General features: G+C 38.8%; 1 protein-coding gene across 1 annotated transcript; it reads right to left on the bottom strand.

Moving 5' to 3' along the window:
* Nucleotides 1-7,310: 7,310 nt before the first annotated feature.
* Nucleotides 7,311-9,492, bottom strand: LOC137948858 (protein disulfide-isomerase-like). The gene has a single exon (XM_068795042.1). It carries the CDS (start codon nt 8,145-8,147, stop codon nt 7,440-7,442), a length of 708 nt encoding a protein of 235 aa, XP_068651143.1. The 5' UTR covers nt 8,148-9,492; the 3' UTR covers nt 7,311-7,439.
* Between the last annotated feature and the right edge of the window lie 12,933 nt (nt 9,493-22,425).

Genomic DNA, 22,425 nt, shown 5'->3' with positions numbered 1-22,425 from the left:
CTATAATTGAGAAAAGGAAACTCCTTTTCAATTATAACGTGAGAGGGAAGTAAAAGAGAGTTTCTTTTCACAAAAATGTGTTAAGAAACCCTCTAACAGTGTTGGATCCTTATTTGACTTACCGAGTTACTAGATCCATGGCTAGGGACCATAACAGTAGAGCTCGAATAGCATAATCATTTAACACGCATGCATTCTTGTCATTATATACAGCACTACTGCATACTTCTGCATTCTCAAAGGTAACAAATCCAAAACATTTGGATTTATCATCCCCTTCTCTCAATAGTACAACGCATGTAATGTTTCCATACCCCCAAATGGTTTCTTCAAATCTTCATCACCGAAAGTCACACCAGGTTGAAGAATTATGACAAACAATGGTCGAGCATCACACAATTCATCCAAAAAAATTAACACGACTATTTTAAATGGACTGTTACTACTGTAAAAAGTACCCAAAACCACCACATTGATGTTGTATTCATTCACCACAATAGAATACATTCCATGCAGCATGAACAGGGCCTGAGCAGTAGCACATATATTATCCAAAAAATTAGATACAACGAATTCAACTTGACGATTAACAGACGCATCAGTGTTGTTCACATTAACCGAATAATAAATCAGCACCCATAGAAATTTTGTGTTTTCCATTCCCGGAATCCCAAAAAATTTCCCTCTCTCAGCCCCAAAATTTTCACAGAACAATTTCAACGCCATTGGAGAGGAATTATGTAAAACATAGAGGGATTTGAGAAAAGAGAAGATGAAATTTGGAGAGACTTGTCGCAAGAGTTTACCCCAATTTTTTTGGAATTTCATTTTCTGCAGTGCTGCCGAGACCGAGTGGTTGAGAGGGAGCGTGAGAGGTGGTGGCCGGAAGTCAAATCCCACCGAGTTGTTTCCAACGGCACCGATGGAGCCTCCTCCTCAGTTTTCGATGGCGAACAGCAGCCCTAGGAGGCTTCGCCGCTTGGAGATTTTTTGAGACAGAGGGCTCTCGGAAACACATTCTGGCCGGAAGAAGCGTAGAAAATATTACCTTCTTCTGTTTGGCAAGGAGTTTTGCTTGTCGTGAGCCTCGTTGGTGTGATTTCAAAGTTGTCGGGTCCCCTTGTCCTGCTCGAGATTTTTGCGCATGGTGTCCCTGTTCGGAGATTGCCATTGTCCCCAATTTCGGATTTGAGGTTGTTGAAATATTTGTTTGCATCGACCCGGCCAGTCCTTGTATAATATCCGTGTGGTTGCTTTCCTAAAAGATTCGAGCATTTTAGTGCACTGGTTTCAATAGGTCTCCAACGCCAACGAGGCTTAAGTATCATACCTCTCCGATTTAGAATTTCTTGGGTCCTTCTCAGAGATTTGCAAGGTCTCCGAAGTCGGATTTGGGGTCGCACCAATATCATCCACTATCGATGACGTTTTGGCAGAAAACTCTGCTGATTTTCCCAAATCGTGGTCCCTGTTGTTCGGCTTTGGATCTCCCTGAGAGAAAATTTTGTAATTTTTCGAAGCATGGCCTTTCAGTCCGTTCGGATATGGGTCGCATCCAAATCTTCCGTAGGGACTTCGGCCGGTAATATTTAATTTTTCTTGCTCATGACCTTTTTTCCCATCTGAGACAACATTTTCTACCTCTCGTTCGGTCCTTAATTCGTGCTTGGAGGCGGTGAAATTTTTGGCAGTAGCCATATGCCTCCTTGCATAAAAAAAATTGCACGCCATCCACGTATTATTTCCGCTTCATCTCTCTGCATCGTAATCCAATCTTTTAGGAATAATTCTTTGCACACTGTAATCCATTCTTCTGGGGAATGGCTCATTGTGTTCTCGCTCTGATACCAGTTGTTATGGTCCCAAATTTAACACAAGGATTCGTAGGGAGGAGGAAGACGAAGACGAAGATCAAGCCAAAGGGAAGCTTGAAAACCCTAGAATTCGCCAAGGAGAGCTCCAAGCTTGTTTAACCTAAAATCAATGTTTATCTTTCTCATTACTCTTACCCCTTAAATACGGTTCACCCTGTTAGGGTTTAAGATAAAATATTACAAAAATACCCCTATAAATAAAAAATTCTAAAAATACCCCCTGTGGCCTAAAACTGAAATAAATAAAGTAAAATAAAGAAAAAAATTAAAATAATAATGTTATTGTGTGCATAACACTTGCTGATGTGGATGTAGGAGAGGCTATAGCCTCTGCTTGAACTCGGAAAAAGGGAACAAACCTTCCCCCTTGGCTTCAGTAAGATCAATACAAAATAGAATTCAAAAGGGAAAGAATAAACCCATAATCAAGAGAGAACCTAGACCTGGAGCTCGTCAAGGAGACCTCCCAAACCCTAGAGCTCGTCAAGGAGAACTCCAAACCCTGTTTAACCTAATTCAATGTTTGCCTTTCTTCTCTTCCTTTACCCTCTAAATAGGGTTTGACGTCATTAGATATTAGTGCTTAAAATGACAATTCTGCCCCTGAGACATGTACCCTTACATACTTAATGAAAAACTATACTTGAAAGCAATATAAAATATGAAAGAAAAAATAATTAATCTCAGTGAGTCATCGGCGCCTCCTTTGGGTGACTCGGTGAGCTATTAACTCCTCAACAATCTTTTTAGGATACTCTCACACACAAAAGGGTTATGTTTGCTACAATCCCACTCTTCAATGTTTACTTGTGTCCAGGGATGTCACTTTTTTGAAGACTCTCCATACTATTTTGACAATACTCCTCCAATTTTATCTTCAATACCAATTTCTCCTTGACCGGTTGAGCCCCGTGCTACGAAAACTGTTCAACCCCCAGACACGCTGGCTGACACCACACCTGCTGAGTTTACGGATACCACTGAGGTAAGTTCATCTTCTCCTATTGTTTTTGGCCCACAATATGATATTTGTCCCATTGCCTTGTGGAAAGAACCCAGAACTTGCACTAGGCCCCCTACTTCACACCCCATATCTAATTTTGTGTCTCACCATCGTTTATCCCCTTTATGTTGTCAATTTCTTTCATCTATTTCTTTCATATCAGTCCCACAATCCTATCAAGAGGCTCTCCAAAATCCAGGTGGAAGGCGGCAAAGGTCAAAGAAATGCAGGCACTATATGAAAATCAAACATGGGCTCTAGTTCCTCTTCCATCATGTAAGAAACATGTCGATTGCAAGTGGGTTTTTATAGTGAAACACAATCCAGATGGGTTTTTATAGTGAAACACAATCCAGATGGGTCCATTGCTTGGATTAAAGCTCACCTCATTGCTAAAGGCTATACACAGTGTTATGGAATTCATTATGAGGAAACATTCTCTCCGGTGGCCAAAATGAATTCGGTACGTATCTTCTTATCTCTTGCGGCTAATTCTTCTTGGCAGGTATATCAACTTGATGTGAAAAATTTTTTTCTTAATGAAGATATCAAGGAAGAAATTTATACGCATCAACACCTAGTTATGTAGTTGAGGGGGAGTCGGTATGTCTATTGAAGAAATCCCTTTTATGGTCTGAAACAGTCTCCTCGAGCATGGTTTGATAATTTTAGTGAAGCTCTCATACGGGCTGGATTTCACAAATTCTCAGTAGATCACTCCATATTTATTAAAGACACACCTAAAGGCAAGGTAAGTGATCCCAAGGGCATCAAGGAAACCAAAGAAAAAATATGTGCAGAATTCAAGATAAAAGATTTTGGACTACTTAAATATTTTTTGGGTATTGAAGTACTACAGTCTAGAGATGGGATTGCACTATCCCAAAGGAAGTATGTCCTTGATCTACAGATGGAGACAGGAATGATGGGGTACAGACCAACAAAAACCCCTATGGACTCAAATACAAAGTTATGTGTAGGTACTGGAGAAGATGTGGATATCGAAAAATATCAAAAACTAGTGGGAAAACTCATTTATCTCTGTGTAACAAAGCCAGATATATCATATGCAGTTACTGTGGTGAGTCAATACATGCACAAACTATAACTCAGTCACTGGCAAGCACTAGAAAGGATATTTCAATATTTGAAAGGAGCTCCAAGAAGAGGGCTTCTCTATAAGAATCATGGTCACTTCAACATCAAAGGATTCTCAGAAGCAGAGTGAGTCGGATCCCCAGATGACAGAAAATCTATTTCGGGATATTGTACGATGGTTGGAGTAAACTTGGTTACATGGAGAAGCAAGAAGCATAATGTGGTTGCACGGTCAAGTGCAGAAGCAAAATACAAAGATATGGCACACACAGTTAGTGAGCTTATACGATAATTAGGCAGCCATACATATCACATCAAATCCAGTCTTCCATGAGAGAAGAAAGCACATTGAAGTAGACAGCCACTTCATACAAGAAAAATTCTAAACTAGCATATATTTTTACAAAGCCAAGTTGCAGACATTCTCACCAAACCAGTCACTCATAAAATTTTGTCCACCATTTGTAGCTAGTTGGGAATTTACGATGTTTTCTCACCCCCAGCTGGAGGGGGAGTGTTACAATATGGGACCCACCATGGTTACACAAGCTGGTGGGACCCACCATGAGGACGTGAGAAACCAAGAGGAGTCATCACACAAGCTGGCATGAGTTGGAAGATAAGAAGCACTAGCTAGAATGAGTTGGACGATGATGAATTTATGGAAAAAAGAAATACTTCATTGACTTCATTAACTTAGAGTACATGAACCTCTATTTATAATAGAGAAAGGTAGTAGAGTCCAATTATAATAAAACTACATTTGTCCTAATTACACCCAAACTCTAACACTTAAAGATAAGTCCTAGCATAATTAAATAACTCAATATAGGTAAAAGACAAACCTAACTCAAACTAAAACTCTTCTATGACGTGACCATTAGATAAAGATACTTTGTAAATCCTTCTTGATCTTCCAATTTATGTGATAAGGATGCTATCTCGTGGTAATCATGGTGGGTCCTACTTCTTATGGGCTTGGGCCCATCTTGTGGATCTTCTTTGATTGTGTGGCCCATCTTATAATACTCTTAGATATGTGGACCTTCCTTGGTCGTGTGAGCTTGAGCCCTATCATCCAACACTCCCCATCAAGCTGGGAGTGAGAGAACATCAAGAACTCCCAGCTTGCTGCAAATGATATATAGAATCTTTTTTTGTATAATGTGGCAGATCTTCCAACACTCCCCCTCACACTAGTGCTCTCTTCCTTGAGCCCCAGCTAGCCAATTCAGGGGTGTATAACATAGATGCAATAATAAGTTCCTCCATCATGGTTTTCCAACCATGATATTTTTTTACAGGGCCCATCATGGTTTTGCAACCGTGATATTTTTGACAGGGTATCCTCCATCATGGTTTCCCAACTGTGATATTTTTTTACAGGGTATCCTCCATCATGGTTTCTCAACCGTGATATTTTTTTACATGGCCCATTATGGTTTCCCAACCGTGAGTGGTATTAAATTCCTCCATCATTGTTTCCCAACCGTAATATTTTTTGACAGGGTATCCTTCGTCATGGTTTCCCAACCGTGATATTTTTTTTCGGGGTAAAATAAATGATGATATGAGGCCACCTCTTCTTCAATAAAAATGACCCCCAAGAGACATAATAAAGACCCCCAAGAGACATAATAATGTCCCCCAAGGGACATAATAGCTGCAGTTGAATATAACATGACCAACTTCCAATACATATAACATGAACCAAAATAATAAACCTTGTAGAAGGACCCATGAAATAATCATAATCCAATATAAATTTCTTTTCTTAGATGCAGAAGCTTCATCTTTTGTGCTCCCCTTTTCTTGAATATTTTGGTCACATAAACTCATCCACAACATATGGAATAAAATACCTCTTTCTTGTACTTCTTCTACTTCTCCCCCTCAAGCTGGGAGGTAATGGCAGTGATCCTAACTTGAACCAAATATCATAGATGTAGAAATAAGACCAAATAACAGAGATGTATAAATAAGCCCTCAAACCAGGGAGAAGTGAGATATTTTCTTGATATATCAACTCAAAAAGTAACACAAAACAATCTACTTAAATTCGGATTTTTCAATGTAATAGGATAACAACATGACCTTTGATTCTTCCAATGCAAATATTTATTTAAATATAGATCAGATTAACATAAAATTTTATCCTTATGAAACCAGACTTAAATACCTTTCGTCCAAGTGTAACTTCTCTTCATAAAAAATAATTATCAGAAGATAAATAATCTGATATATTTCGGTCTCTCTCATCTGGCCAAACTAAGTACTGTTTCTCCTGTTTCTCCACAATGACCATTGACTTTTCCAAGATAAATATCTCCTTACAAAAAAATCATATCGAGAATTGATTAAATAGGTAAGAAAATTGACTTATGTATCTTTCTTTTTATATATAATTCTCCATATAAAGTCTCTTTCTTGATAGCATAAAATACCTCAGAAGTTGAGGCCGAGAATTGGTTAAATATGTAAGAAAATAGACTTACGTATCTGTATTTTTATATATAATTCTCCATGTAAAGTCTCTTTCTTGATAGCATAAAATACCTCGGAAGTTGAGGCTTTCAGCTGCCACTCAAACCTCTTTTTCAATCTGACCTTTGCTACTTCAAATATCGATTTCTCATTGTATATAACTCAGACAAAAAATTGGTTGAATAGGTAAAAGAATAAACTTACAGATATTTATTTTGATATATATTTCTCCATATAAAGTCAAGTACTTGATAGCAAAAAATTCCTTGGAATCTGAAGATTGTTGTTGCTGCTTGAACCTTTTTGTAATCTACCCTTCCCTCATTCAAATATCGATATCTCTCTGTAGATAACTCCGATTGGAAGAAATAGTTTTTCTTTCAAAATTAGACTCAAATATATTTTTGTCAATATATAATTTGCAGTATGAAAAACTATGTATAGAGGTATAAAAAGCAAAGAAAACTACAGGTGTAGGGACTGAAAAAAAAAATAACTACGAACCAAGACTTAGGGTTTAAGGTTTAGAGAAAAGGATCTCATTATCTCTGTGGGTTAATGTTACGGTCCCGAATCTGACACGTGGATTCTTTGGGAGGATTTGGGTTCTGCCACGGATTACCGTATGGATAGTAGGGATTGTAGGGAGACATGGAGAACTAAAACGAAAGATCAAGCCAAAGGGAAACTTGAACACCCTAGAGCTCGTTGAGGAGAACTTTAAGCCTCTTTACGCTAAATTTAACCTAATTCTTAATACTTCATTGCTTCTCTTTCTCATTACTCTTACCCCTTAAATAGGGTTCATCCTATTGGGGTTTAATATAAAATATTACAAAAATACCCCAATAAATAAAATATTCCCAAAAATACCCCTGCAAATAAAATATTCCCAAAAATACCCATGTGGCCTAAACTGAAATAAAATAAAATAAATTAAAAAAAAATAATAAAATAATAATGTTATTGTGTTCATAACATTACACCCCCTCCGGAAGAACGAGGTTGTCCTCAAGCTTGAAAGTAAGGTCTGTGGCAACATCTTGTTCTATAGCCAGATCTCTATTCGTCTGAATGAAGTCAAAAATATCTTCCGCTAATCTGTTCACCACATACTGTGATATTTTGCCACTGGAGGACAAGAAGTACAAAGTAGGGTAGGCCTTCACACCAAAGGTACCGGTTGGGATATCATTTGCAGTGGCATCAATTTTGGCACTAACAACATCCTTGTCATTTTGAAAGGAGACAACCACTTCATCCAGTATAGGGAGTAGTTTCTGGCAATGCCCACACCATGGTGTATAAAACTCCAACAAAATATTTTGCCCAGAGTTTAGAACCATCTCTTGGAGGCTAGCAGCAACAACAACCTGGACTGATGCACTTTTAAATTCTGGAATAGGCGCTGATTTGCTGAATGGCTCAAGTTTACCTTCCGTGTATGCTTTCAACCAAGAAGCAATGTGGTCAGGCTCCAACTTTGCTTTGAGGAATTTCTGGCCCTCTTCTTGTTGTATGATAATGAGAGGCACCTGGGCCTCCTTAAGGCCAAAATACTGGAAGGCACCTTGGGCTGCTGCAACATCACCTAAAAGAAAGCCTATGCCATCACCTTCAGCTAAAGCTGTGAAGTTTTCATAGTCCGCACCTGTGAAGTCAGGGAAAATCCCAACAATAGTTATCATTACCTCATCGATGATGTCACCAGCATGTTCTGTAGATTTAATTTCAGTGGCAACAGGGCCCACTTGTTCCTCGATATATGCTATAATCCCATCAGAATCCCTGGGACCTTTGGAATCATCAATAGTCTTCCCTCCATGGCACAGAATCTTAAGTGTGGGAAAACCCTTCACATCATACAGACGTGCAAGCTCTTTGTTTTTCTCTTCATTGGCATCAACCTTAGCAAGAGCAACTGGAGGGTCAAAGCTGCTTTCTCATACTTAGAAGCAAGATTCTTACAATGTCCCTCATTGGTAAAGTTGCATGGCCTACCCATTTCGCCGCCTGTAATGTGCTTGTAAACTCCAGTTTTGTAGTGTACAAAGTCCTCATATACAGTAAAAATGACTTCCATCTCCCTTGTTGAATTCATCTTCTGATGGTACCAAGGGAGTGAATGGTTATTCTGGAGCAAGACAATCCCTTCCCTAGCAGCCTGAGCAGCAAGCTCGATATGATCTATGGGGCAAACATCATCTTTCCCAAGTGAATCATAACCATCTGGGCTTCCATCAAAGAAACCAAGCCTCATTAGAATAACATAGAGATTTCTCAAGGCCTTGTCCACTTCTGTTTCTCGGACTCTGCCATTCTGGACAGCAGGGAAGGCGTAGTTGGTGTAATAAACTCCACAATCCAGATCCAAACCAGCTTCAAAGGTTTGTGCTACTGCATCTTCTGGTTCATCATTCAGCTAGTTGTGACCATGGTGCATGACTTCAAGTGAATCATAGTCAGCAACAATGTATCCATGAAGAGCCCATTCTCCTCTAACGGTTGCAGATAAGACCCTGTTATCAGCACAAGAGGGAACACCATTGATGTGATTATAAGAACACATAACACTGCTAATATCTCCATCCTTCACACATATTTCCAATGGATCCTTGAATTCCTTTTTACTAGCATTAATTTTAGCCGTAGTAGTCTGCATATCCCCAGATTTAGGTCCCTCATTCAGGGTCATAAGATCCTTTCCAGATTTTTTAACCTCAAGCGCCTGCTTGTTAGTTTTTGTACTACTGTTTATCTCACCATCTTGCTTTTTATCACTGTTCTCAACCCTGAATTCTTCTGTTTTAGCATGAATGTGTTTCACAACCGCTGACAACTTTTCTGCAGTCTTAATGCATTCTGATGGCTCTTCTGGTACATTATCACTACCTCTTGCCCCCAAGTCCACAAAATCCAGATCTGCACTGGAGTTCAACACAGTCTGCAATTCGAGGATAGAATTACAGCATGCAGCATATAGAATATCTACAATAGTTTGGAGTAGTGTTATCGTATGGTCTTGGTCATGGTTACTTGCTTCCAAGTTTTTCATGTTAAGCTTCAGCAACTTCATGAGTCCAAGCAGATGAACAACTTCATTTCACGTTACTTGTAAAGCCTGTGACAATAGTCCAACATGCTTATCCATATAAAAAGAGAAGCATTCAAACTTGTCAGTAATACGGTTATTTAGCACACTGAATGCTGCCAAAAAATTTGGGATGTAAAATGAGATACTTCCAGAAATATCTCCAACACTTCTCTCACTGTTCTCCACTGGATGATTTAGATTGTCTCCATTTTCTGGGCCCAAATATAGTTTGGCCATGTGAGGATAATTCTCAATGTCATGCCAAATTTTGAAGCCACTCAGAACCTTTCACCACAAATTGTGTTCTTATTTCTTCCATGGTGAAATGGGTATCATCACAATCAAATGCAAGATTGCGTGCAAGATCAATTGCTGCTTTACTGTAAGCAGTTCCCAGCATGTCACAAAACCCTTCTTTTCCAAGTTCCTGGAGAAGGACACCATGTCCAGTGCCAATGTCAAGGACACTCCAGCTAGACAACCAGTTGTTGACCTCTTCAACTGACTCAAATTTGGAGCTGGCTTCATCAGCAAGATTCTGTGTATAATTGTTGGATATGTTGACGCACAAATTTTTGGTCCAATTGACAACAATCTCCATAACTTCAGATCCAAACCAAATTTCACCTACATGACCATGCTCATGAAAATTTTCCAGGTCATCTGCATACGCAACTTCCCAATAGCTTTGCAAGCCTAACATAGAGGGTTCAACTCCATCATCTGCCTCATCCTTGGCAGATCTGTAATTAGACACAGCAGGGAAGGTTCCAACGGAAAGCACCTGAATGGTCTGAATTGCCAATGAATCAAAGAAGAACCTACGCTCCTCTAGAAGGCCGATTCTACCACCTAAACCAGCCTTGATTGCGTGGACGAGGGTTCCTCACTGCCTGCCGAGAAGGAGATTGAGACTGATTGCAGTTGGCCGAAAGCCAACTCCCCCGAAAAAAATTTCGGAGCCACGCCCACCCAATTTGGAAGTTGGGTTCCCTCGGTTCTGCCGAGAGGGGGACAGCGAGTGGGAGGGAATGGTTGGAAGTCACATCCCACCGGACATGTTTTCGACGGCGCTTCCTTTTTTTCCGGTGGAATCTTGTGGCTATTAGAGCTGGTGGATGTATGGAAACAGAGGAGGAAGGGTTGAATTGCTTCGCCATGACCGAGGAAGATGAGAAGACTTCCGTCTGAGGTGCTAGAAGAGGTGCGGTTGGCCGTGAGAAGGTGATTTGGGAGGTTGAACCCGTCGACGGGATTGGGGCAGAAATTTTTGCCGATTTCCCAAAATCTGGGTCGTCGTCGTTTGATTTCGGGATTTAAAAAATCTCTTCCAAAAGGGTGAGCTTTTGGACTTGAGGGGGGACCTGTAAAAGGGATTTCGTGATATCCTTCCGATTTGGGACATGTTGAGTCCCCAATTTCGGAGGTCGTCGTCAGGGAATCGACGCCGGTGGTCGATGCTGGTGGAGGTGAGGGTGGATGGTGGTGCTGAGGCATTTGGGGTGAATCTGGATTTGAGGTTTCCCCCAAATCCTCCGCAAGAGTCTTGGTCAGTAGACGGAATGAAGCCGAAGCCTCGACGTTACCCTTTTCCCATCAGAAACAGTTTTTCCACAGGATGCCTCTCTATACCTCTTCATTCGCCATAATTTTACTATGTCGAAGATATCTTCTCCGAGGAATGCCTCTCTGTACTCCGTCGTTAGCCAATATTGCACCCAGCCAGCATGCCACATCTGTATACTTTCCGGCGTGTCACCATCTTCAGCCATTTCACGGACTTGTCTGTGCATCGCCAAATATGGGTCTTCAATGAGCATCGTGTTCCCGCTCTGATACCAATTGTTACGGTCCCGGATGTGACACGTGGATTCTTTGGGAGGATTTGGGTTCTGCCACGGATTACCGTATGGATAGTAGGGATTGTAGGGAGACTTGGAGAACGAAAACGAAAGATCAAGCCAAAGGGAAGCTTGAACACCCTAGAGCTCTTTGAGGAGAACTCTAAGCCTCTTTACACTAAATTTAACTTAATTTTTAATACTTCAATGCTTCTCTTTCTCATTACTTTTACCCCTTAAATAGGGTTTACCCTTTTAGGGTTTAATATAAAATATTACAAAAATACCCCTATAAATAGAATATTCCCAAAAATACCCCTACAAATAAAATATTCCCAAAAATACCCATGTGGCCTAAATTGAAATAAAATAAAATAAATTAAAGAAAAATAATAAAATAATAATGTTATTGTGTTCGTAACAGTTAACCAAGTCAACTCACAGAACCTGCTCTGAAACCATGTTGAATTTATGGAAAAAAATAAATACTTCATTGACTTCATTAACTTAGAGTACATGAACCTCTATTTATAATAGAGGAAGGTAGTAGAGTCCAATTAAAATAAAACTACCTTTGTCCAAATTACACCCAAACTCTAACACTTACAGATAAGTCCTAGGATAATTAAATAACTCAATATAGGTAAAAGACAAACCTAACTCAAACTAAAACTCTTCTTGGACGTGACCATTAGATAAAGATACTTTGTGAGTCCTTCTTGATCTTCCAACTTATGTGATAAGGATGCCAGCTCGTGGTAATCATGGTGGGTCCTACTTCTTATTGGTTTGGGTCCATCTTGTGGGTCTTCTTTGGTTGTGTTGCCTATCTTATAATACTCTTAGATATGTGAGTTTTCCTTGATCGTGTGGGCTTGGGCCCTATCTTCCAATAGCAAATTTGAAGATCAAGTAGGACCCACAAGGATACCATGAGCTGGTATCCTTATCACATGAGTTGGAAGATCAAGTGGGACCCACAAAGATAAACCATGAGCTGGCATCTTCAGCTTATGGTCACGTCCTTATAGAAGAGTTAGAATTTGACTTATTTTAGACTTCTAATTATGTTGAGTTATCTTATCATTGTAGGCTTATCTTTAAGAGTTAAGAGTTGGAATGTAATTAGGAGAATGAAGTTTAATTGTACATGGACTCCACCACTTTCCTCTACTATAAAAGAGGACCTTGTACTAGGAATTAAATCATTAACGAAAGTAGTTCTCCCTTCTCTCTCATGAAGAGTTCTTCTCTTGTCTAAACTATTTCTTCTCTTTTTTTTTCTTCTTCTCTCTTCTCTACCTGAGAGCTCTTTCTCTCTCCTTTTTTTTTCTTTTTCCATCTCTCACCTTGCTCAAGATATCAATAATGGGGTCCTAAATTCAACAACTATTAGAGGTAGAATAAGAATCTGGAATTCTGAGTAAGGTGGCAGATACATCATCAAATTTTGGAATAGTAAAACAGCTAAGGAGTTGAGTTTTAGCAACCTCAAGATAAGGTTTAATATTTGCTAAGCAGATAGATGTTGCTAAGGCTTCCCTATGTTTTTCTTGATTAGAGACATCGGTGGAGTAAGGTTGAGCTAGCTTCCACTCTTGAATGAGCCCTTTGAATCTTGCCAAGTACTCATGTAAGTTGCTGCTTGTTTAATATTAAACATACTTCGTAAGACATCATACAACCTTTTAGGTTGTCTGTGCTAGAGTGCAATTTGACACATGTATCCCAAATCTATTTAGCTTTCTCCGGGTGGACAACATTGTTGTGTACATGCTCCTCCATGTTGTTCATGAGCACACTAATCACCAAGGTGTCATTTTTCAACCACCTATTGTAAGCACTATCTTCCTCATCAATAGGTGGTCCTAACTTGGTTAGGTGATCCAATAGGTCTTGGGTAATAAGAAACCTTCTAACCGATTTTGACTAGCCTAAGTAATTAAATAACCCTCTTAAGGGTATAGTGGTAATCTTGAGAATATCATGCTTACTTCCCATGTTTTCTTCAAACATTGGAAATTGAAAAAGTATTATAATCTCCAAAAAAAAACTATGAGAGAAGAAGAAAAAGAAGCCTAACTTGTAAAGGATGAAGGAAGAAAGTAATTTCAAGCCTTTGTGAAAAACTTCAGCCCAAGGTGTCTTTCCTAGGTGTATTGAACTAACCCAAGTTGATGTTGGGATTAGGTCTGTTAAGTTGTGTAGCCTAATTAACTATTGCTTCATTAAGGACAGTTTGAGAATTTTACTCTTGTATAGCGGTTGCCCTAATTTTCTCTTTATAATTGAGGGGCATCGCTATTAGGGTTTTATCATCTTAATTTGAGGAGCACCTCAAGTTGCAGCCCAAGAGGTCAAAGAGAAACACTTGTAAGTGTGCAATTTCTCTTGTAACCTTTTTCATATTCCTAGTGGATTATTGTACCGGCGAACAACAAAATGTAGTCTCACCTTGAGGTGAACTTGTTTAAATCTTGTTGTTTGTTTTCGTGTTTCCTTTTCTTTTCTTCCACGATTATTATTATTATTCTCGTTAGTTTGGAATTAGGGTATTTAATTCTTAACAAGTGGTATCAAAGTTTTGGTTCGTGAATGACAGCAATGGCTAGCGGAGAAGGATCGGCACTAGGGATCATCAAGTTTGATGGTATTGATTTTGCATTCTAGAGGAAGCAAATCGAAGATTATCTGTACAATAAAAAGTTGCACGCACCACTTATGGATATGAAACCAAAAGGTATGAAAGATGATGAGTGGAATCTCCCTAATAAACAAGTGTTGGGAGTAGTCCAATTAATTCTATCGAAGAACGTTGCTCACACCGTGGCATTGGAGAAAAACACAACGGGGATGATGAAGATTTTGTCCGACATGTATGAGAAGCCTTCCGTAAATAATAACGTACATCTCATGAAAAAACTCTTCAATTTAAAGATGAAAAAAATACATTAGTTGCATCGCATTTGAATGAGTTTAGCATGATTGTCAATCAATTGACATCCGTTCAAAATAAATTTGATGATGAGGTTTCTGCTTTAATTCTTTTGGCGTCTCTGCCAAATTGTTGGGAGCGTATCAGGGCTGCAGTCAGAAACTCTATAGGCAATGGAAAGTTGATCTTTAATGATGTTCGGGATACCATTCTCATGGAAGAAGTTTGTAGAAAGGACTCTACAGAATCGTCGACATCTAATTTTGCCCAAAGTGTCGATACTAGAGGCATGAACTTCGAGAGGAATTCCAATAAGAGCAATGGTAGAGGGAAGTCAATGAATGGTAGAAGCAAGTCCAAATTCAGAAGGAATGTAGAATGTTGGAATTATGGCAAGTTTGTTCACATAAAGAAGAACTGCAAAGCACCAAAGAAGGATGAAAAGAAAAATGATGTTGCAAATGCGGTAACTGAAGAGGTACAAGCTGTTTTACTCTTGTGGGTTGATAGCCCTATTGACTCTTGGGTGTTAGATTCAGGAGCTTCTTTTCACACCACTGCACATCGTGAGATCATGGAGAATTATATTGTTGGAGATCACGAGAAGGTGTATCTTGCTGATGGAAAACCTTTAAATATTGTTGGTATTGGTAATGTCAGTTTGAGGGTGTCAAATGCGGTGTGGAAAATTCACAAGGTGAGACATGTACCTAAACTGATGCATCATCTGATCTCAGTAGGGCAGCTTGATGGTGAAGGTTATAATGTGACTTTTAATGGTGCTACCTGGAAAGTCACAAGGGGATCCATGAATGTTGCACAGGGAGTTAAAATTGGAACTCTTTACATCACTTTTAGTTGCAAAGACACGGTTGCAGTTGTTGATGTTACTAATTCTGACATGTGGCATTATAGGCTCGATCACATAAGTGAGAAGGGAATGAAAGTGCTTCAATCCAAAAGGAAGCTACCAGGGTTGAAAACTGTATACAAAAGTTTGTGTGAAGGCTGTATTTTTTGCATGTAGAAAAGGGTTAGCTTTTCTAAGGCCGAAAAGGAACAAAAGACAACAAAATTGGATTTGGTTCACACTGATGTGTGGGGGCCTTCAGCTGTTACTTCTCTTGGTGGTTCTAACTACTATGTGACATTTATTGGAGATGCAAGCATAAAGGTATGGGTTTATTTCCTAAAAATGAAATTTGATGTCTTCGATACCTTCAAGAGATGGAGAGCAATAGTTGAGAATGAGACAGATTTGAAGGTGAAGTGCCTACAGTCAGATAATGAGAGAGAATACATAGATGATGATTTCAAGTGATACTGTGTTGATAATGGAATCAATATGAAGATGACCATTCCTGGAAAACTTCAACAGAATGGTGTGGCTGAGAGGATGAACAAAACTTTGAATGAGCGTGTTAGGATCACGAGATTACATACGGTATTGCCAAAGATGTTTTGGTCTGAGGCTATTAGCACTGCTACCTTTTTTATCAATAGATGTCCCTCAACACCATTGGATTACAAAATACTAGAAGAGGTTTGGAGTGATAAAGAGGTAAACTTTTCTTTCTTGAAAGTTTTTGGTTGTGTTTCTTATATTCAAATTGATTCTACTACAAGATATAAACTTGTTGCTAAATCTTAGATATGTTTCTTTATTGGAAATGGTGGTACTGAGTTTGGTTATGGCTTTTGGGATGACCAAAGTCGTAAGGTTATCAAGAGCAAGGACGTGATCTTCAATGAAGATACCTTGTATAAAGACAGGTTGAGAACAAAGTCTAAGAGCACAAGTGATGCAGCCAAGAAGTCTAAAGTGTTTCAGTTGGGAGATCTTCCAGCTATTGAGATAAAGAATATTACTCAGGAAAACCAATAGAACATACCCCTAGAAGTAAATTAGAACATTCCTGTGACTGAACTCAGAAGATCTACCAGAATTAGCAGACCACCATAGAGGTACTCCCCTACACTGAATTATATTTTAATGACTAATAAAGGTGAACCAGAGAGTTATAAGGAAATTGTGCAAGTTGATGAATCAATCAAGTGGGAGTTGGCCATGAAGGACGAGATGGATTCATTGTTATCCAATCAAACATGACAGTTGATTGAGTTACCAAAAGGGAAGAAGGCATCGCAAAATAAATGGGTGTATCGAATAAAAGACGAACATGATGGCAGCAAGTGGAACAAGGCAAGACTGATGGTAAAAAACTTTCAACAAAAAGAAGGCATTGACTACACTGAGATTTTCTCTCCAGTAGTGACATTAACTACTATTAGAATTAGAACGCTAAAGGTTTAATCTAGCAGCAGCCTTAAGAATTAGAGAGATCGATGAAACTAAACAACACAAGCACAAGCGACTGCATTTAATGTAGTCTAGCGTTCTGCTTAGGATCTAATAATTCCTGATGCAGCAAATCATCAAATCTCAATTACACACAAGTTCAAGGGATCAAACAATTACAGATTTGACATTTAACCCACCAGTAGATTGCAACGAGTAATAAACTAGTAGGTCTCCTAGTGATTAAACGAGACAATCATGAAAAAAATTACAGAAGAACATTTGATACTAAAAACATAAATCGAACAATGAAAACAAATCAGATCTCACAATTTTATGATTCTGATGGCTTCAATTTCCTTTGACCAAGTGTTATGGTCCCTAATCTGACACATGCATTTTTTGGGAGGAAGAAGAGAAAGACGAAAATCAAGTCAAAGGGAAGTTTGAAAACCCTAGGTTCTTTGAGGAGAACGCACACCCCTGAGCTCGTCGAGGAAAACTCAAAACTCTGTTTACTCTAAATCAATCCTTGTCTTTCTCATTATTCTTACCCCTTAAATAGGGTTCACCCTTACAAGGTTTAAGATAAAATATTACAAAAATACCCCTATAAATAAGATATTCCAAAAATACCCCTGTGGCCCATTAATTCTTTAACTGAAATAAAATAAAGTAAATTAAAGAAAAACAATTAAAATAATAATGTTATTGCGTGCATAACATTACACCCCCTTGGGAGAACGAGCATGTCCTCAAATCTCAAAGGTAGGGTCTACCTACCCATGCCGACGTTTCCACCTGTTCCCAAGTCGCATACGTGGTATCTATATCAGCCCTCTGGATGACAAAATTGAGCATTCCACTCGAGATTTTTTTTTCGACATTGCCAGCATCACTTGTTGTAGCACACCTCAATACTAAAAAGCAACCAAACAACAAGTTGAACTATCACCTGTGCCAAATTGGTAAGTGTTGCTTTGACATTAACAACCTTTGTGGGATCTGCCCCAGTGATTGCCTCATTGGCAAAACACAGCATGTCCCTGGTAACCTCCGTCTTTGGACCCACTCCATGTTCAACAAATTGCCCAGCATACTCGACGAAAATACCATGGTCGTAAGCACTGAGCATACGTAGGTAAGTGACCTCATCTATTTCAATAGCATGGGGTTCCCTTGTACCAAACAGTTCTAGGGAAACTGTGCATACCCCATGTGTTGCAAAACTAGCAGCTTCATCTATGGATCCCTTACGGTCCATTACGATAGATTCATTCACATGCATGAGGCTTAACTTATAAATCGTGCCCAAAGCTCCCATACCTGATGAAGTGTGCACACACAGCAACATACTTCTGTTGTTGAAGACTTTGTTGCAGCTGCAGACCAATATGGTGTAGGCTTGTGTTGGTAGCAGTTTGTGGGGTGACCACGGAAGACTCCCTAATATCACAATCTGCCCATTGTGTGCTATTTTCAGCAACCTTGTATTGAAGCTCATTGGAAAGAGTGTCCCCAGCCCTTGACTCCTTGTTGTATTCACCTAGAACAGTATCCAAAATTGAAGCACCTATATGTTGTCCAAGCGCCCAGAATTTAAATTTATTCCCTTAAATAGTCATAAAATTCATTCTCCACAGTAGATTCTCCATTATTTCTTGGAAAAACCAAACTACTAAGCATAAAAATCACCGAATTCAGCAGTGGTTGTTGGCTGTCTAGCAGCAAATTTTTTTGCAATGCCACAACAGTATTGTGTCCTTGGGTGTCTAGCAGCACAGTGTTCTGCGCTGGGACAACAACATTGTGTCATTGGCTGTCTAGCACCAATGTATTTTGGACTGCCTTAGCCGCATTGTTTGGTTGGCAGCATTGGTTTCAGCAATGCCACTGGTGGCAGCACTGGTTGCTGCAGTGCCACAACAGCAACACAAAAAAAATAGTTGAAAAACCCATGAGTGTTTGCACTAGTTGTCCATCTTGATAAGTGCAAACGTTCCTCAGCCCCATCAGTTGTGTGCATATGTGTATCAGTATCTTGAACTGTTGTAACACCATTCTCCACAGATTCCAACACTATTTTTGACCCAAATGAACCAAAACCTTTCAACTGCAAAGGCTTAATCGAAAAGCCAGGAATAACAAATGGAAGCATCAGAATTGCCTCTTCCCAAAATGCATATCGTTTAATAAGATGACATCGCACCAATCCTTCATAAACATAACCCAATGCCACTGTTGACATTAAGTCAATGAACCACGAAGAGTGATTAGTCTAATTTTATGTTCCGTGAACAAGGACGGGGAGGGGGTTGAGTATAACGAAAATACTTTTAAGAAAAACAACTAAGAAACAATTCAAATTAAAGGATCGAAATCAATCAAAAGAACAAACCTTGATCTAAGTCAACATCCACCATCAAAATTTCACAATTGATCATTGATGCAAGCATATATCAATTTGCACTTGAGTATTTACCATTGGAGCTATCTTCCTATCTCTTCTTAGTCGTAGTTAATTAGAAAACAAGCGATCCAATTAACCCTAACTACTAAACAACCAAAGACAAATACTAAAGGTTTAATCTAGCAGCAACCTTAAGAATTATAGAGATCGATGAAACTAAACAACACAAGCACAAGCAGCTGCATTTAATTTAGTCCAACATTCTTCTTAAGATCTAATCATTCCCAACACAACAAATCATCAAATCTCAATTGCTTCACAAGTTAGAGGGATCAAACAATTACGGATTTGACATCTAACCCAACAATAGATTGTAACGAGTAATAAACTAGTAGGCCTCCTAGTGATTAAACGAGACAATCATGAAAAAAATTACAAAAGAACATTTGATACTCAAAACATAAATGAAAAAATGAAAGTTTATTGATTCTGATGGCTTTAGTTTCCTTTGACCAAGTTTGAAAGTTTAGCCATGCAGGGCCATGAAGAAAACTGAAGGAAAAACCAGAGAAAAGAGGAGGAAAAGCTGGAGAATGGAAAAAAAGGGGGCGTCGACTGAACTCTCCTTATGCCTCCTTCATTTATTAGTCTCTTAAGGTTTAGGGTTTTCCTATTTTTATTCTCAACCCCCACCCCCCCTCTCCCCGCTCTTCCCATCCTTTTTTTTCCCGTTCTAGGATGTCATAGTGCATGTGCCACAACTTCAAGCTCGATTTTGACTTGTATTCAGCATGTATCTCTTGAAATTCAGAACATAAAAGTTGTAGAAAATTTTCTTGGCGTTCCATATCATCTTGAATCATCTAAATCAGAGCTTGGATGAGAGTGTTATGTCCAGATTACGAAGCAATGCTAAAACTGTCTAGAATCGCCCAATTAACTTCGTTTTGAACTTAACACCTCCATTTGCATCCTAAATCAAAATATAAGAATAATGAGTATATTTAGGCACCAAATAATTATAAAAGCCTAAGCATTAAGGGAGAAAAATATGACTTCTTTCATTCTCATCGCTATGCAAGAAATTTTTAAACAAAAAAGGAGCAATTATCATCATTCTTATGTCTATACTCCCCCAACAAAATGGGGTTGTAGAGTGGAAGGACCGCAATATTCTTGAGTCAGCTCGAGTATTTTGTTTTCAAGCTCTTCCTTTATATTTTTGGTTACAATGTATTTCTAAATTTGTTCACATAATTAATCGTTTGCCCACACTCACTCCTTTCTCGCCAAACTCCTTTTGAACGACTTTATGGCAAACTTTCTTCAAGTTTTTGGGTGTTTTGTATATACTACTGATGTGCATGTCCCCCATAAATTCGCTCCTCAAGCCAAACGTTGTTTTTTTTCTTGGCTATCTTGTTGGTTTGAAAGCTTACAAACTATATAATTTTGCCTCTCATCAAATGTTCACTAGCCGTGATGTTGTTTTTCATGAAACTATTTTTCCTTATGAGTCCATTCCATCTACTTCCTCAAATTCAACCCCATTGATTCCTCTTTTTGTACCCAATCCTTCCCCAGTCCAACAACCCTCCCCATTAGAACCCTTACCACCGACTCTAGTTTCTCCTCAACCATCATCTACTAGTCCTCCTCCTGAACCATTTTTACGTCGTTCTCAATGACCTCATAACCCTCCCACAACTTTACTTGACTATGTATGCAACAAGTGAAGTCTCCCGATCATTTGTCAGACATGTCATTAGGTCCACAAAAGGTATACACTATCCCTGTAGCAATTTTGTCTCTTATCATCATTACTCACCACAACATTAGTCTTTTACTACTACTGTTAGTCAAGATATTGAGCCTTCATCTTATACCCAAGCTACTTCTCATTCTCATTGACAAACAACAATGCAATCTGAATTGGCTGCTTTAGAAGCTAATCACACGTGATCCCTCACATCTCTTCCTCCTGGTAAGAAGCCTATTGATTGTTGTTGGGTTTATAAAATCAAATGACACTTGGATGGTACTATTGAGCAATTCAAAACTCATTTGGTTGTGAAAGGTTACACAGAACTGGAAGGTATAGATTATCATGACACATTTTCTTCCACTGCTAAAATGATTACTATTTGTTGTTTATTGGCTTCAGTAGTCGCCTAGAATTGGTCTCTTCACTAACTTGATGTCAACAATGCTTTTCTTCATGGTGATCTCCATGAAAAAATTTATATGTCTCCACCCTCTGGTCTTCAGCGACAGTGGGAGAATCTCGTGTGTCGCCTTCACAAGTCGTTATATGGCTTAAAGCAAGCTTTTCGACAATGGTTTGTCAAGTTCTCTACAACTATCCGATATGCTAGATTTGTTCAATCCAAAACAGATTACTCATTATTCACATATCGGAAAGACAAATCTTTTACAATTTCGTTGATATATGTTGATGACATTCTTATTACGAGTAATGATATCAATACCAAATTAGCTCTTAAGAAATTTCTGCATAGTCATTTTTGGATTAAAGATTTGAGAAGTATTTTTTAGGCATCAAAGTTTCTCGGTCAAATAAAGGTATTTCCATCTTGCAACGAAAATACACTTTTGGAAATTTTAAAAGATAGTGGATTTTTGGGTGCTAAACCTGTGAACTTTCCCATGGAGCAAAACATAAAACTTTCATATTCAAGTGAATTGCTTAAGGATCCATCTCAATATAGGTGGCTTGTTGGATGCCTAATTTATTTGACTATTACCCGGCCATATATCACCTATTCGGTCCAAGTGTTAAAGTAGATTCAAGCATGCACCACACAAACCACACATGGAAGTTGTCTTGTGTGTGTTGTGTTATTTGAAAAGCAGTCTAGGACAAGGTTTATTTTTCCCTTCTCAAAACGATTCATCCTAGCGAGTTTTTTCTAATTCAGATTGAGTTGGTTGTCCAATATCTCGTAGATCTACTATAGGTTATTGTGTTTTTTGAGATTCTCTTATTTCCTGGCATACAGAAAGGCAGAAAACTGTATCTCTCTCCTCATTAGAAGTCGAATATAGAGCGATGGTAGGTATGTGCTGTGAATTATCTTGGCTACGCTCATTATTGATAGAGCTAAGAATATTATATCTGAAGCTAACATTATTATATTGTGATAATACAACTGCCTTAAATAAAACAGTCAATCCCGTTTTTCATGAAAGAACTAGACATAGAGACGGATTGTCATTTTATTAATGACAAAATACAAGAAGGTACGGTTGTAACCAAATATGCTGCTTCGACAAATTAGCTTGCGGATGTGTTCAGTAAGCCATTGGGAAATGAAATTTTCTCAACTATGATACGAAGTTGGTGGTTTTTGACATTCATTCTCTAAC

Source organism: Aristolochia californica, unplaced genomic scaffold, assembly GCF_029961685.1.
Source record: "Aristolochia californica isolate CCGP_79_NKW_82.1479 unplaced genomic scaffold, dmAriCali1.0.hap1 SCAF_13, whole genome shotgun sequence".
Lineage (NCBI taxonomy): Eukaryota > Viridiplantae > Streptophyta > Magnoliopsida > Piperales > Aristolochiaceae > Aristolochia > Aristolochia californica.
This window is presented reverse-complemented; position numbering and strand designations above follow the sequence as displayed.